This window comes from Lagopus leucura, unplaced genomic scaffold (genome assembly GCF_019238085.1).
Source record: "Lagopus leucura isolate 7727_CA_CO unplaced genomic scaffold, USGS_WTPT01 Super-Scaffold_100002, whole genome shotgun sequence".
In the NCBI taxonomy this organism is placed as follows: domain Eukaryota; kingdom Metazoa; phylum Chordata; class Aves; order Galliformes; family Phasianidae; genus Lagopus; species Lagopus leucura.
Window position 1 is genome coordinate 23,826,261 of NW_024962263.1, and position 15,251 is coordinate 23,841,511.

Here is a 15,251-nt window from a genome sequence, read left to right on the forward strand (position 1 = left end):
ACCTCGTATGCAGTCAGATAATTGCTTTAATGCATATGTGTTCTGAAAAAGAAATTTGATCTGTGATTCAGAGTATTCCTACTTTAAGGTTTAGTAGAAGACCGGAGTATGTTATCCGAACTCATAGAAACAAACAGCATGATGAAATAAAGTCTGAATGCTTTGCTTTGTTTTACAGAGTCTAATTCCCACAAATAATTGCTGTGACTCAGTTATGTTTCTCATGCAAGTCTGCCATAGGATTGATCTACTCACACATAACAAGTCCAGTGCGTCAGAATTGTATTGGATTTTTGTTGTAGGGATTGTACTTGTGTTAGTTTTCAAAGGAATCTTGAACAGAAGCTTACTATGGAGAACACAATTATAATGTAATACTACATGTTTGAGGATAAATCTGAAAGATATAAAGAGCTTCTGTACAGTACACCCACAAGTAGAAGGTGATCACACAACCTTTGGTTCTGTGGATTTATTGCTGGTTTAATTCACTTACAAATTGGGCATAGTCCTTTTTCCATTTTCGAAAATATCTAAGCAGAAAAATACAACAGCATCTTTCCTTAGCATGCAAATAAATGTGAAATTTAAGCACAGGATTTTATAACCAAGCAATCTCTAGTGGAATAGCGACTAGTGCCTCTTTTTCTTTAATTTCTTTAATTTCAGTAAGTGACTTGATGGAAAATGGACTTTTTTTGTGGAAAACTTTTCCATGTTTTGCTGGAAAGAAGGAAAGGAGATGATTGTGTGTAAATCTTTTCTTGCATTAAAATTCTCATCCTTTAGGGAAATTAGTCTGAGAAAAGAAGACTTGTTCATTAAAACTAGCTGCACTCCTCACTTGGGAGAATGATCAGTGACTGCTGCAAGTTAGAAGAGTTCTTTGGTATTTTGCTCCTTTCTTAGTGTGCCAAGGCTTTTATAAAATCCACGATCTAGTGTTCAGAGAGAATTGCAGTTAAATTGTTCAATAGTTAGCAGACGTCTTGGCATCTAGTTTGTTTTTATACAAGGAAACTGCTATACTGCTGCTTTATAAGAAGATACAGATGACAGAGAGCCTACACAGTAATAAATACTGGACAGTCCAACTGGACTGTCACAAGTCGATGGGGCCAGATGAGATCCACCCGAGAGTGCTGAGGGAACTGGCGGAGGTGATAGCCGAGCCGCTTTCCATCATCTGTCAGCGCTCCTTGTTGACTGGTGAGGTCCCAGAAGACTGGAGGCTTGCCAATGTGACTCCCATTTACAAGAAAGGTCATAAGGAGGATCTGGGGAACTACAGGCCTGTCAGCCTGACCTCGGTGCCAGGAAAGGTTATGGAGCAGATTGTCTTGAGGGAGATCATGCGGCATGTGCGGGATGAGCGGGGGATCAGGCCTAGCCAGCATGGGTTCATGAAGGGCTGGTCCTGCTTGACCAACCTGATCTCCTTCTATGATCTAGTGACCCATCTGGTGGATGAGGGAAAGGCTGTTGATGTGGTCTACCTAGACTTCAGCAAAGCCTTTGACACTGTCTCCCACAGCATTCTCCTGCAGAAGCTGGCAGCCAGAGGCTTGGATGGGTACACTCTTGGCTGGGTAAGGAGCTGGCTGGAGGGCCGGGCACAGAGAGTGGTGGTGAATGGAGTCAAATCCAGCTGGCGACCGGTCGTGAGTGGTGTTCCCCAGGGGTCAGTGCTGGGGCCTGTCCTCTTCAATATCTTTATTGATGACCTGGATGAGGGCATCGAGTGCACCCTCAGTAAATTTGCAGGTGACACCAAATTGGCTGGAAGTGTGGATCTGCCTGGGGGTAGCAAGGCCCTACAGAGGGACCTGGACAGGCTGGAGAGCTGGGCTGAAGCCAATGGGATGAGTTTCAGCAAGGCCAAATGCCGGGTCCTGCACTTCGGCTATAACAATCCCAGGCGACGCTACAGGCTTGGGGCGGTGTGGCTGGAGGACTGCATAGAGGAAATGGACCTGGGGGTATTGATTGATGCTCGGCTGAACATGAGCCGACAGTGTGCCCAGGTGGCCAAGAAGGCCAATGGCATCCTGGCTTGCATCAGAAACAGTGTTGCAAGCAGGAGCAGAGAGGTGATTGTTCCCCTATATTCAGCACTCGTGAGGCCGCACCTCAAGTACTGTGTCCAGTTTTGGGCCCCTCACTGCAAGAAAGATATTGAGGCCCTGGAACGTGTTCAAAGGAGGGCAACAAAGCTGGTGAGGGGTCTGGAACACAGGCCGTATGAGGAGAGGCTGAAGGAGCTGGGAATGTTCAGCCTGGAGAAGAGGAGGCTCAGGGGAGACCTTATTGCTCTCTATAACTTCCTGAAGGGAGGTTGTAGTGAGCTGGGGGTCGGCCTCTTCTCTCGTGTCATTAGTGATAGGACCAGGGGGAATGGCTTCAAGCTACGGCAGGGGAGATTCAGGCTGGACATGAGGAAGTATTACTTTTCTGAAAGGGTGATCAGGCACTGGAATGGACTGCCCAGGGAGGTGGTGGAGTCACCGACCCTGGGGGTGTTCAAGGAAAGGCTGGATGTTGTGTTGAGGGACATGGTTTAGTAGGAGCTATTGGGAATAGGTGAACAGTTGGACTGGGTGATCTTTTAGGTCTTTTCCAACCTTGGTGATTCTTTGATTCTATGAAATAACAATTTTCCAGCGACTTTTACCTTTTTACTTATGGCGCACAACAGTTTTGTACTCCACTTCTTTTGCTTGCAGAATCCTATATCTGAAGAAGATGCAGGCTGTGCTGCAGGCTGTGCCTCAGTGGTCTGTTGTGAAGAGATTACGTCTGGTAGATGGAGCTCTGAGGAACGTAGTATTACAGTATTTAAACTTCGCTGACGGTAAAGTTGCATGGTGATTACTCCTTACTTGCACTGTCCAAAGGCAGTTATTGCAGGGACCACAGTTTCCTCTCATGAAAATAATGAAATCTTGCTGAAGTCAGTGGAATGACTCTAATATAACTGTGAAAGAGGATAAGATCATGGTGTAATAGTACTGGTCTTCCTGCTGTGTCTTGAACCTTTTCCAGTAAGGGGATGCAGGAGGAGAGAACAGTCTTTGATCCTCAGAAGAGCAGACTGTGTCTATGTTTTTTGCTTTGTGCAAAATGATTGAATGCTTTGGGTTAGGACATAATCTTAATCAGGTTGGAACTTTTGTCTCTCCAACTGCTCTGTTTTTCAAACCATGTCATGCATAGTTTACTTTCCTACCCCTGAATCATTCTGTAGGTTACGTATTTTTTTTTTTTGTGTTGATGGGGAACTGTCTTACAGAAGCTTTACATAGCCTGGAGAAAATGATTCCCTTTACCCAAAGAAATGAATCTGTTCATCTGGACATCAAAAAGCTTTTTGTGGAGCTAAAACAGGTATGCTGTCATTTGATGTCTATATATTAGCTCTGATAAGGTTGCACGGGGTTATTTTGGGAGTGTATAGTACTTGCTAAGTAGAGTATCTAAATTCTCATTCTTCAGCATTTTAATCTAACTTTACTTTGTACCTCTTTTGGTCTTTTAAATTTTAGATTCAATTGTGAGAAGTTAAAATGGAGTGTTAATTAATCTGTTACTTTATCCTCTAATGCATTTTTAAAACGGCAGTGTATTCACTACATTTTAGATGTTGATGAGCAACTCTTCCTACGTCTGTGCTGATGTGCTTACAATGTTTGGGAAGGCCCTCAGACATCCACAGATTTCTGATACCACTGATAATTTAGCCATATATATGTGCACTGGCAATGATTCGGAGGTGGCTTTCAAGCAAAGCAATCAGCTCCAGTCACTAAGGAAAGCTGTAAGTATTTCTGAATTCTTGTTTAAATTCTGCTTGCAGTGCCTTATTTATATTGGGATTACAAAATGTCATAAATTAATGAGGGTTATATCTTGTTGCTTATTGTTTGCTGTTAATGATGAGTGAGTGTAACTGATTACTTGAACTGATTAGAATGTGCCTGGGGGAAAAGTACTTGTGGTCCTGTAGGGTGAATGTGATGTTTTAGGTAAGTTATGTAGCTGTGATTTCCAGAAAAAGAAAACTTGAAGCCCTGCACATTAAATGTAGTTTATGTTGGATTTCAAGAACACTGTTGCAAAAATCAGGACCAAACTCTCGGGGGAGTTTGCCTTTTCCTGGTTTCACACTATTGCTCTGTTTACCATGAAAGGTCCTGCTCCTGCAGAAAGTAACTCAGGGACAACAGAACGTGCCAGATTCAATAGTGGATGATTTTTTGGGATGGCAAGAAATAGAAGAAGAGTTAGCTGAAAATCATGCTTATTACTGTGAAACTGATCCATTGCTGAGTGCAGAGGAGGATGTCCGTTTCAGCTCTTGTGAAGAACAGCTTCTCTTCTCACTGTATGTATCTCTCAGATGTATATAAAGGTACTGATGCCATCAAGGAATAAGGTATTATAATGAGTAAATGAATAGATAATAGGGTTAAGCCTCCGTTTATTATAAATGAATCTCTATATTAATTAATTGCTTTAAAATAAAATAGGATATTATTATTATTGTTTAGCTATGCGAAGCATGAGCATCATGCTGTTAATGTGGAGTTATGTTTACTGTGGTAAGATGACCAGTATCACAAATTTGTCTGGACTACTGACACACGTGAGAAATTTAATGGAGGAATTTACTACAAAAGCAATGATACCCTGCTTTGGCAGGGGGGTTGGACTTGATGATCTCTGGAGGTCCCTTCAACCCCTATGATTCTGTGGTTCTGTGTGATTCTGTGATTCAAGGATCTGTCAGAAATTCCATGAACTGAATTGGCAGCAAAGATTAAATCACAAATATTATTAATATCTTAGACTGTAGAAAATTTATATTACTTTTTGTCCCTTTCACTGTTGGATGGTGGTTGATTGCCTCCTGTGTTTGAAATTGCCAGCAAGACTAGTAGTTTTACATTTTATTTTATGAGCATCAAAACTACTAAAAGAGCTAGGAGGCTTCTGGGAGCAGAAGTTTGTATTTAAGTAACACTGAAGAGCAAGAAAAGCATTGCTATTCTTATGTGGGGTTCTGTTTGCTGATTAATGCAAAGGCATACCCAGGACAAGAAGCAGCATTTCTTGATATTGTTTTCAATTTCAAAATGCTACTTTTGCATGAGTGAACCTTGTTGATGTCTCAAAAAAGGCATTTTAGAATTTCTGTCTGCTCGAAAACCTTTGTGTAGTGATAAAGTTGTGCTTAGAGTGGCGTTATAACTATGCTGCTTCAGTAAAGAAATGGGAAAAGGAATGTGGCATGGACATTGGAATATTTGCTTCAATTATTTTCTGAAGTCAATAGCACTGCCCATGTGCATTAAATAGTAATAAATTTAGATAAAGGTTTGCAGAGAAACTCCATATATTCACAAGCTAATTTTCTTTGTAACTTAATCACTGGATTAACCATACCAGCCCAGTTCTCTGTGTCATTTCAGAATTAATTTTACCCTTGAAGAATTTTTTTTTACTTTTGAAAAAAACCCATACTGGAAGTATTTAACAACTTTCGTCCAATGGACATGTGAAGTAGCTCAGCTCACAGATGAGGAAGCAGGCACCACAGGAGATCAGTTAGGTAAGTAAAGAGTTACTGCACAGGATTTATTCTGATTGTTCAATTTTAGGGGACAGTTATGCTCAGAAAGGGACAAGTTGATAATTTTAACACTTCTAAGCCTCTTTATGTTTCTGTTTTCATTAATTTCACCAAATGACAGAACTGTAAGCAAAGAAAACTTGTAATATACTGTGGCTGATTTGGGAAAATATCTGTAATTTTTAGTGGTGGATGGGAATTCTTTGGATCGTCATTTCTGTTGAGAAAATTCAAACTGGTTGAACCTGGTTGGAGTCTCATTTTCTTGCAGTGGTATTCTTTCAGGAAGACTTGTCAAGTCCAGCGTGTAAATGGAAGACCAAATGAGCTGGCCACTATGTAGCGATATTCCTGGACCGGTTTCAAATTAGCCAGTGACTTTGTATTTGATTTCCTTCATCCCATCCTGTATTTTTTCATATGTCCTGAGCCATCTGCCGTTAACTTGCTTGAAATATGTTAGTTTTTTTCTTATTTGGTCAAAAATAAAATTTTTTGGAAAAACTCTCATGTGTCACCTGAGGAATGGGAGACATTTTTGCAATTTTAGATTTATTTCTGGTAAAATATTTGTATTATTCCATTCAGTGTTTTGTGGTGCAAATGGGCTTGGGAGCATGGCACAATATAGCTGATCCATAGGGGTTAAAAAAATTACCTTCTTCAACATCACCATTCATTTCCTTTAAGTATTCTCTCCAGTGCTTACATTCTTTCACTGCTTACATTTCCATCATTTCCATCTTCTGAAGGACTTGGCTTTTTTTTTTTTTTAATGACAATTATAAAGATCTATGAAGAGCATGTTTATTCCAAACGTTTTCCTTTTTCTGCCCTCTGTCCTTTTGCTCATAAAGCTAATGAGAAATGTGTTTAATCAGTAAGTGGGCTGCTGAGAAATGAAATGCAAAAAAAAAAAAAAAAAAAAAAAGCAGTTTTCTTTAATCAAAGAACTGTATTAGTGAAATAAACTGTTAAAATATGAATTGAATTGATTGCACAATTTTAAAAATCAATTACAGTTCAGGTATTTTGGATTTCTAGGTATTAATAACTGAATTTCACAAGACGACTTCTTTTTGTACTGTAATATAATTCCAAGGAGAAAAAAATAGTAAAGTACATTTCAGTTGGAGTGCAGCACTAAGTGCACTTTTTACATAACAAAATTAATTTATTTTTTTCTAGTCTTTCTGAAGTTTAGTTCATATATTGTCTATATTTCCTTTTTTTCTTTAATGGATTGACTGATACAGATGTGTCTTCTGTAGAGCTGGTATTTATTGATAATGTATTTCATTTGTTCGAATAGAATTAGAATTAAGATGAAATCCTTAACTAAAAATTGTGTATTTCATTCTTTTAACATCTACTTTAATGATTATCCACAGAGAGGGAAATACATGTCCTGCTACATCTGATAGAAGTTTTTAAGGCTGTTTCAGTGTGAGATGATCAAGTTGTTCATAAAGTTTCCCTGATCTGTCTTTTGGTATCGACATTTTTATTTTTTGCAGGTGGATCTGAAGCATCTCTATGTTCTAGTCAGAAACTTGGTTTGGAGACTATCTTAAGTCATTATTTATTAGCATTTCTGCAAGATTTATCAGATCATTCCTCATTTATTTCCTGGGCACGGTAAGGTTGAACTAATCAATGCAATTTCTTTATCTGTGGAACTCATTACCCCATCTCTACTTTGGATGCTTGTAGTTCTTTAACACAGTTACTGTGCCATTTTCTTCCAAATAGCTGGTGCTGTTCAGTGTTACTGGGAAGCAGTGTAAGTAATGTGTTCTTACAAAGCCTGCTTATCACAGCTATGTTATGCTTCTGATGAACAGTACAACAGAAGACATTTAATCACCACTCTGTTTAAACAAGAAAAACACATACTTCATGGAACAGCCTTAAACTAGTTGTGGCTGCTATTTAATGCTATTAACTGTTTACTGTGCTTTGCAGATGATCACACTGATAAGAGTGCTTTCTAACTAAGTTACGTTTCTGGACTCTGACTTTATTTTTCATTCTGCAGCTATTTAGCTCTCTGCTATTTCAATCCCCTGTGTAGCCTGTAAAATGGAAAAACAAAACAAAACAAAAAAAACAACCCACCATCAGTGCAGTTAAAGATGAAGAACTGAAAGTTTAAACGTGACATATGTTGTCTTCAGTATACTTTGGAATGTTTACTCTACTCTTTCAACAGGCCATGTCATGCTTTTCATTGAAACTTGATAGGAATTTTAATTTAAAATGGGCTCTAGAAACAAGTAACTGATGATTTGTTTTCCAAATCTTAAATGATTTTGATATTTAGAGTACAAGCTAAATGTTTGTAAGATGAAATATCTGAAATACTGTTTCTAGAGCATGCACTGTTTTTTTCTGCAATAGTACTAACAAAATGGAAACAAAATCCTTCACAAACATTTTAAATGCTATGTGTGGCCTTCTGCTTTTTAAGTACTTAAAGAACATAATTAAGGAGAAACTATCTTCAACCTCAGAATGTATGAGGTACTTAAAACAAAAGGTGTTTGACTCTTTGTGGCTTACACAGTTAATTACAAGTGCTGCTAAATGCACTCTTTTGTAACCTAGATACCTATATTCAGGTTTTAATCTAAATGTCTGTGACTTTTCAGGTTTTCTGACATGTTTTTGAAAACCGAAGTGATCATCAGTTAAGCTATTTAAAGTCTTGTAGCAATTACTTATGGACTGCTGTTTGAATAATAATTGATCTTTCTTTGACTTAAGTAAATACAACTATATTCTAAAATTATAAAATATATATATTTATTTGACTCCTGCCTGCCTGCTAGGTAACTAACGAGAAAAAACAATTGTGCTTAATATTTCAGGAATTTGACATCTATTAAAGGGTTTTTGAAGACAGAAGAAAATATATGGATTTCAAGTGAAAAGGAAACGGATGACGTTTTACACCTTGCAGAAATTGTAGAAGAAATTGTAGTGTTTAACTTCTCAGTTCTTTCAGGCATCCGACCTCTAATGGAAACTACCTTGAGTGAAGTGATTATGTGGATGAAAGGGGAGGAATCCATGAGAAATGTTTCACTTGCAGTTTCTGAGCTCTATAATGAAATACAAAAAAATTTACAGGCTCATCTGAGATTTTGGATAAAGGAGAAGATGGATTTTTTCTGGGAAATGTTGAAAATTGTGTCTCATGAACTTGATTCCAGGGTTTCTCACATAGGTCAAGTGGAAGTTGAGGAGACACTGGAGTCTTTATCTAGTTTTATATCTCCTGTTACAGAAAATAAATACAGTCTTAATAGAAGCATTCAACTGCTCAAAAATATCCTAGCAGATTGGCAAGATTTAAATAGTCCTACTCTGAACCATCTAAAATACTTAAGAGAAAACTTTCTAAGGAATCTCTATGAGATTGTATCGTTGGCTGACAGTCATGTCAATGCATCTTTCAGCGTAGGTCATGGAGTGAGTAATACCTCCTTTTCATTACTGTCAAATGCAATGTTTATATATAAAGTACAAGAGTTAGGCAAAATTGTTCCCAATTTCTTTAAAGACATTCAAAAATTAAACAGTAGTAGTGCAGACTCACTTCTTCAGATACTTTTCTCTTTGTATCAGAACGCTGATCTGCTCTTAAATGCTGAGAGCAATAACACTTTGATATTTCTTTATAACACCTCAAAAGAAATTTCATCCTTTCAAACATGGAATGATTTCCGAGATATGGACCGAATTTCTGATTTTCTATCTGAAACTTTTGATCTTCTCTGGAACTTTACCAATAAGTCACTCTGTGAAAAATTACTGGCCTTTTACAATTACACAGAATTTCAGGCCTGGTCTTTTATACAGGAAGGCAAAAAAGAGTTGCAAGTTGTCTATAATATTCTGAGCAGCCTTAAAACCTTATTTTTAGATGAAGACCTTGAAGCAGCTGCCTTTTGTTATTTGGAACAATTTTTTGACATCTCCCCAGAATGCATTGTAAGAAATGGGTGCGTTTACTTTTATCCATCAAACATCACTTCTGTAAATGATTCAGCAGAGGTTTACAATCTCCTGCTTCCATTGGGCAGTGTCTTGTATAATATAACAAAACTGGAAGGTAAGGTAAGTTTATCTTCTGCTTTGCATTGTACTTTTACATGGCTTCAAATATGGACAGAGATTTTTGAAGAAACATCCAGAATCTTAAAATTGAATTCAACCTTTTTTGTCTATCTAAGAAATGATTTGAGAAACCTCTCTGAAAGCATTTTAAATACAACTCATAATGAACTGTGCAATGAAACAACAATGGCTATTGTTGAATCTACATCAGCAATTAATCTGTTGAAAATGATAGTTGAAGGTGGTGATTCAAGTGACTGGAAAGATTTTGAAACTTACCTTTCTGTATTTGAAAATGTTTTTGAAAATGCAATTGATGATGCAAGTTCTCTTAAAGGTAACAGTTCAGATGATGTTTTAGAAATGATTGAAGTTGTGGTAACTGAATTGCAGCAATCCATACTAAAGGTTGTTAATAGAGACTTTTTGAATTCTTGGCTTAATACATTCATCTCAGGAGGATCTAAGGGAGAAAGGAGCTCCAGTGAGTTTTCCATTGGGAATTCACTTTCTACTATTCTCAAACTCTCCCAAAAAGAACTTGGATTTGTTCTTGCTGAGATAAAGGACACTGCTGCTTTCGTAACATATGCACCTCTAGATAAATATTTGGTTTGTGCTAGCGTTTTACAGAATATTACAAAATTCATTTCTGACAGTACTCTGAAAAACATAAACTATTCACAATTGAATTTTTCATCCTATATTCATTCCCTGCTCAAATCTTACAGTGTAATAGAAGGAGTAGAGAATTGTAATGGGTGGATCCATGGACTTCATTATCTCAGTGAAAAATACAAGTCACCTTCTCACCTTGAAAATGCAAAACATATATTATTTCTACTGAAATCTCTGGGAAACACTGAGACAAATGCTAAGCTAAAAAACATTGTGGACTTCCTTAGTTCAATTTTCAATTTTATGATCCCTGAGTGCTCTGTAACTGGTTATGATGTGATTTGTGTAAACATTTATTTCAATATTATAGGAAGAGCTTTGGAAGTTGTTCTCCCTGAATTTAATGTACAAAGTGACACTAATGTGCTTGAATATATTTTTACATTCTTAAATAATTCTGGAGGACTAATACAAGAGGCTGTGAATAATTTAATGGGTCACTCACAAAATACATCAGATGATACTGGTTTCAATCACTCGGTCCATGGATCTAACAGCACTTTAGGGACCTTCCTTAATCCCGTCCACAGTGTTTGGCTTTCCTCAATAGAACTTTTGTCAGAAATTCAGCATCTTCTTGAAAACAAAACTTCTGAAATGCAAGAAAGCAGCTCCTCTTTCTTTGATGAGAAAAATATCAGTTTGTTGATGGAGATATTTCAAGTTGTGCTTAGTAAACTCAATAAATTCAATTCAAGCTTGCCTCATGAATTGCAGGGTGAATATAATACACTTCTTGAGAGACTGACAGAAAAAGCAGCTCTGAATGGTAAACTGGTAGGTCTCAAAATTTTCAAGTCTTCAAGCCTTGCTAGTTTTCCAATAAGAAATGGTAGAGAGTTTCTAGAGCACATGATAACCTTGGTGCAAAATCTGAAGAACATGGATATTGAGTTCTTGATAGGTCAATTCAAACAAGTCCAGATGGGCTTGGACAATTTCTTTAAAAATATCAAACCTCTGCATAGGGGGAGTTCTGAGTTAGAGATGTTAATAGACTGGTGGGATGCATTTGAGAACAGTTCATGTAATTGGAACCTGACTGGTTTATGGCACATCACGCAACTTTTTCAAGAGGATCTCTCTGATGTAGAAGAGGTGTTCTATCTTCTCCTTGATGTCATCAGCGTTATGGAAAGTCTAGCTCATGGGAACATAACAGAAGTACTAGCTGATGTGTATACTTTTGCACTGACTCAAGAAGCAAAAATGTCAATGTTTACAAAGGAAGAAATCTCTAATCAAGTAGAAAGTCTACTAATGTTATTAGAGGCACTGACAGATGTGCCTAATGAACCCGCAGAGGCCTCAATTTGTTTTTCTGCAGAATTCTGCTGGATTCTCAGAATGGTAACACTTCAGAGTGATCCCACTTCCAAACCTTGTGACTTTATGCAAAGTAATTTTCCTCTGAATCACAATGCAGTCTTACACAAAGAAGTGAAACTTGTTACTCTGAATGACAGCTTCTTGTGCACTATGGAAGATTTTCAGACTGACATTATTCATAATCTCACTTGCTTTATTCATCAGATTAAAGAATGGAACTCTATTCTTTTGAAGTTTTCTGAGCTCCATCATATAAATGGTACACTTCTTAAAGAACTGCTAGCTTTTTGGAATGAGCTATACCGCTATGCTGTGCCTCTGCAGGCAAATAATACAAACTCAACTGTCAACTGTTCTTCCACGTCAAAGAGAAAAGTGGCTTTAGAAATCATGGAAACTCTGAGTAGTGTGCCGGCAGCAGAAATAGAGATGTCTGAATATGTTCTTGAGCAGCTGAATGATCTTTATGGTGGCTTAAGCTGGAGCAGGCACTCAAGCATATCGCTTATAGAGACTGTTTTACCTTATGTCAAGAACATGACAACTGAAGTTTCTGGACTTTTGGATACAGAAGCTGTCCATTCTTTTCTTTCTGTAGTTCAGCCTTTCATGACTTTGTCTTCTGTTGAAAATCAAGCTTACTCGATACTCATGGTATTATCATCTTTAAATGGAAACAACAATATATCTGATAACATCGAGAACATCTGGTTTCCTGTAGTTAAAAGAACAAAAGATTTGTTGTTGAATTTCAATGTGAGACAATCACTTGCAGTAATAGACCAAGAGTTTCAGCTATTAAGGTTAGCCACTGGACGGTCCTCTTCAGTGACTTTTGATGTGTTAATACAGCAGTTTAATACATCATCTGTAGAGGCTGCGTTAAGAAAACTTGAAGACGTACAAGAGATTATGAACAGCTTTCTGTGTGAGTGTAATAATCAAAATTATTCTAAAGTGATGCAACCTCTAGTCCTTCTTATGGCTAAAGAAAAATCATCAGACCTACTGCTGGTTGTTAAAGATATTATTGACTTTCTGGAACTATTCCAAAATAAATCTAAAGAAGATTACACCGATATGTTGTTTGTTAATGATCATCTTAGCAGAGAGATACTGGATACTACTTATATTGCTAATTCAGTTTTTCAGAACTTTCTCTTTCATATGATTGATGACCTTGCTGTTACAAAAGAAGCTCTGCATGCAAACAGTACTGAGCGTAAGATAGTTGACTTCATTGATTCATTTTTTGATAATGCGCAATACGAAAATGTTTCTACTCTGTCACAAAGCAGAACTCTGGAGATCATGCAAGAAGTGTTGCAAATTACATTTGCATATTTCACAGAGCATAACAGGAAGAACGTAGCTTTAGGAAAGGATTTGAGGTAAGCAATTTCTATGTACTACTGTAAACGTGTGCCAAAACCCAGCAGTGACAAAAGAACTCTTCGTATGCAGCTTGCTCAGTTTTTTATTATTATAGTATTTCATATTTGTGCCTTTGTATAAAGCAATATTGTGTTTCATGTTATGTTGTGTACAGTAGATGTATCAAATTATATCACATGGTTCAAGTTCTTGATGTGCTTAGTGATCTGTATTGATGATCAAGGTGATTTCTTTGGAATTACAGGATCAACTATTTCAAGAAATTAGTTGCTTTAAAAACTTCTCAGCTCTGAAAACCAAACCACAGTTTTATTCAAGCTTTTTACAACTGACAAACTGTTCATATTCTTGTGACTAGGCCTCAGGGTTTGAATGAACAAGTGCTTTGAAATCATACACAAAGTAATTCAGATTCCTGCACTAACTCTTCAAGCAATTGATTTTGCACACTGGAAAACAAAAAACAGATTACAGCACATGTATTCATTTTCTTCAGTGGTGAGAAAATTCAGGAAGCAATTAGTTCTTGATGTCAGGGGAAAAAAACAAAAGGGTTTCTATTGATGTTTTGAGAAATCCTTCTTTTGAAAACTGTGGCTAGGATTGAATAAAAATAACTTAAATTGATGATGTCTTAAGCAAACAATATGTCCCTTAGAGGGTATGAGTACAGTACATATACTTACATGTATAATATATATACACGAAAATGTATTTGAATATTAATTTTTTTCAGTCAATATATAAATATATATAATATATAGTTGATACATACAGTTTTATACATGTATACACAATCATCTGTATGCATTATGGTTAATACATATTAAGGTGTTCAGTATGAGAAATGTAATTTCTGAAGGAAACAGCCCATGATCACTTTTGTCAGGTTCCTCAAATATAATCTAGGCTAGCAGCAGAGGATTTCTCCTCTGGGGAAATATTTACTAACAACTTATTTAATAGAAGTGCTGCTAGACCAGAGTTGCTGCATTTAAGTAATGCTCAGTGAATCTCGTGAGACGGTTGCTTCAGACAGTTCTAGGTGGTCTTATTGATGGGACCGGTGGTCCTACTCATGTAGCATAACAGAGAAACAGTGTAATGAAGTTGTTGTGTGACTCTAATATGTTATTTAGAAATTGGAGATTCATTTTTATGCAAATATGGTATTAGCCCAATCCATTGAAAAATGAAAATCAATGCTAGAAATGTGGTTTATTTTTCCAAAATGCTGATTTTCAGAGGTGTTGTGTGTTCTGCTCTTTGCTCTCATTCAGGAGGTACTGTGAGCAATGTGTTTCTGAAAACTAGCTTAACAATAGTTATGATTTTACTAAAATACTTGATGATATTTTATCTTGATGAAAAACTGTTTTTTAATTCCATGGAAACGTTATGTTCTGACTCTGAAACAATTCAGACAAATATTGGATTAATGGCTAGTCGTATAACTGTTAATATTAAAATCCTATCATGGTTCATTAATGATTGTAGTTGTATGTAGTCACTGGAAATTTGTTATGGTACATTCATTATGAAAATAACACTTTTTCATTAATCTTTCCACAGAGCATCTAAAATATGTCAAATTCTTCAGCAACATTTGCAACCTACTAGTGTTCTACTATTGCATAAGTTGCAGTTTGCCATTTTGAATATTCTTAAAATCTTCTCAGGTTGGTTACCATGGTTGTGGCTGTTTGGATCACTGTGTGCACTAGTTGTATTGTTAAGACTTTACTCTGAGAAAATTTATAAAAATGAATTAATTTGGGCGATGCAGAGCAGTGCAAGTATACTAATGCAGGGAAAAGAAACCAGCAAAGGCACAGGAAAACAGTTTGATCTCATAGAGGGATGGTTTCTGGAGTGGCCATAATGATTAAAAGTCTGAGTGAAAGCAGTTGGTCTTGCAGCTCCTCTCCTATCATTTTTAGGCACATACTCTTTCCCTGCTTCCTGGGCTTGCTCTAACTCACCAGGACCTCTTCCTTCTTTCTTTGATTCAACTCTCAGGACAAGTGGAAGTCTGTATAGGCATTTGGGTTTTGTCCCATATTTTTTTGCTGGATTTTTTTCTATTGGATTAGCGAAG

General features: G+C 36.9%; 1 protein-coding gene across 1 annotated transcript in view; it reads left to right on the forward strand.

Annotated features, from left to right (window-relative positions):
• The window catches only part of ABCA13 (ATP binding cassette subfamily A member 13), a 169,136-nt gene that overhangs the window by 21,129 nt on the left and 132,756 nt on the right, over window positions 1-15,251 (forward strand). Inside the window, 6 exon segments of the mRNA XM_042868886.1 lie at window positions 2,724-2,851; window positions 3,290-3,384; window positions 3,638-3,814; window positions 4,188-4,381; window positions 8,500-10,363; window positions 11,147-13,149. Of these exon segments, the coding sequence (XP_042724820.1) occupies window positions 2,724-2,851; window positions 3,290-3,384; window positions 3,638-3,814; window positions 4,188-4,381; window positions 8,500-10,363; window positions 11,147-13,149 (4,461 nt within the window).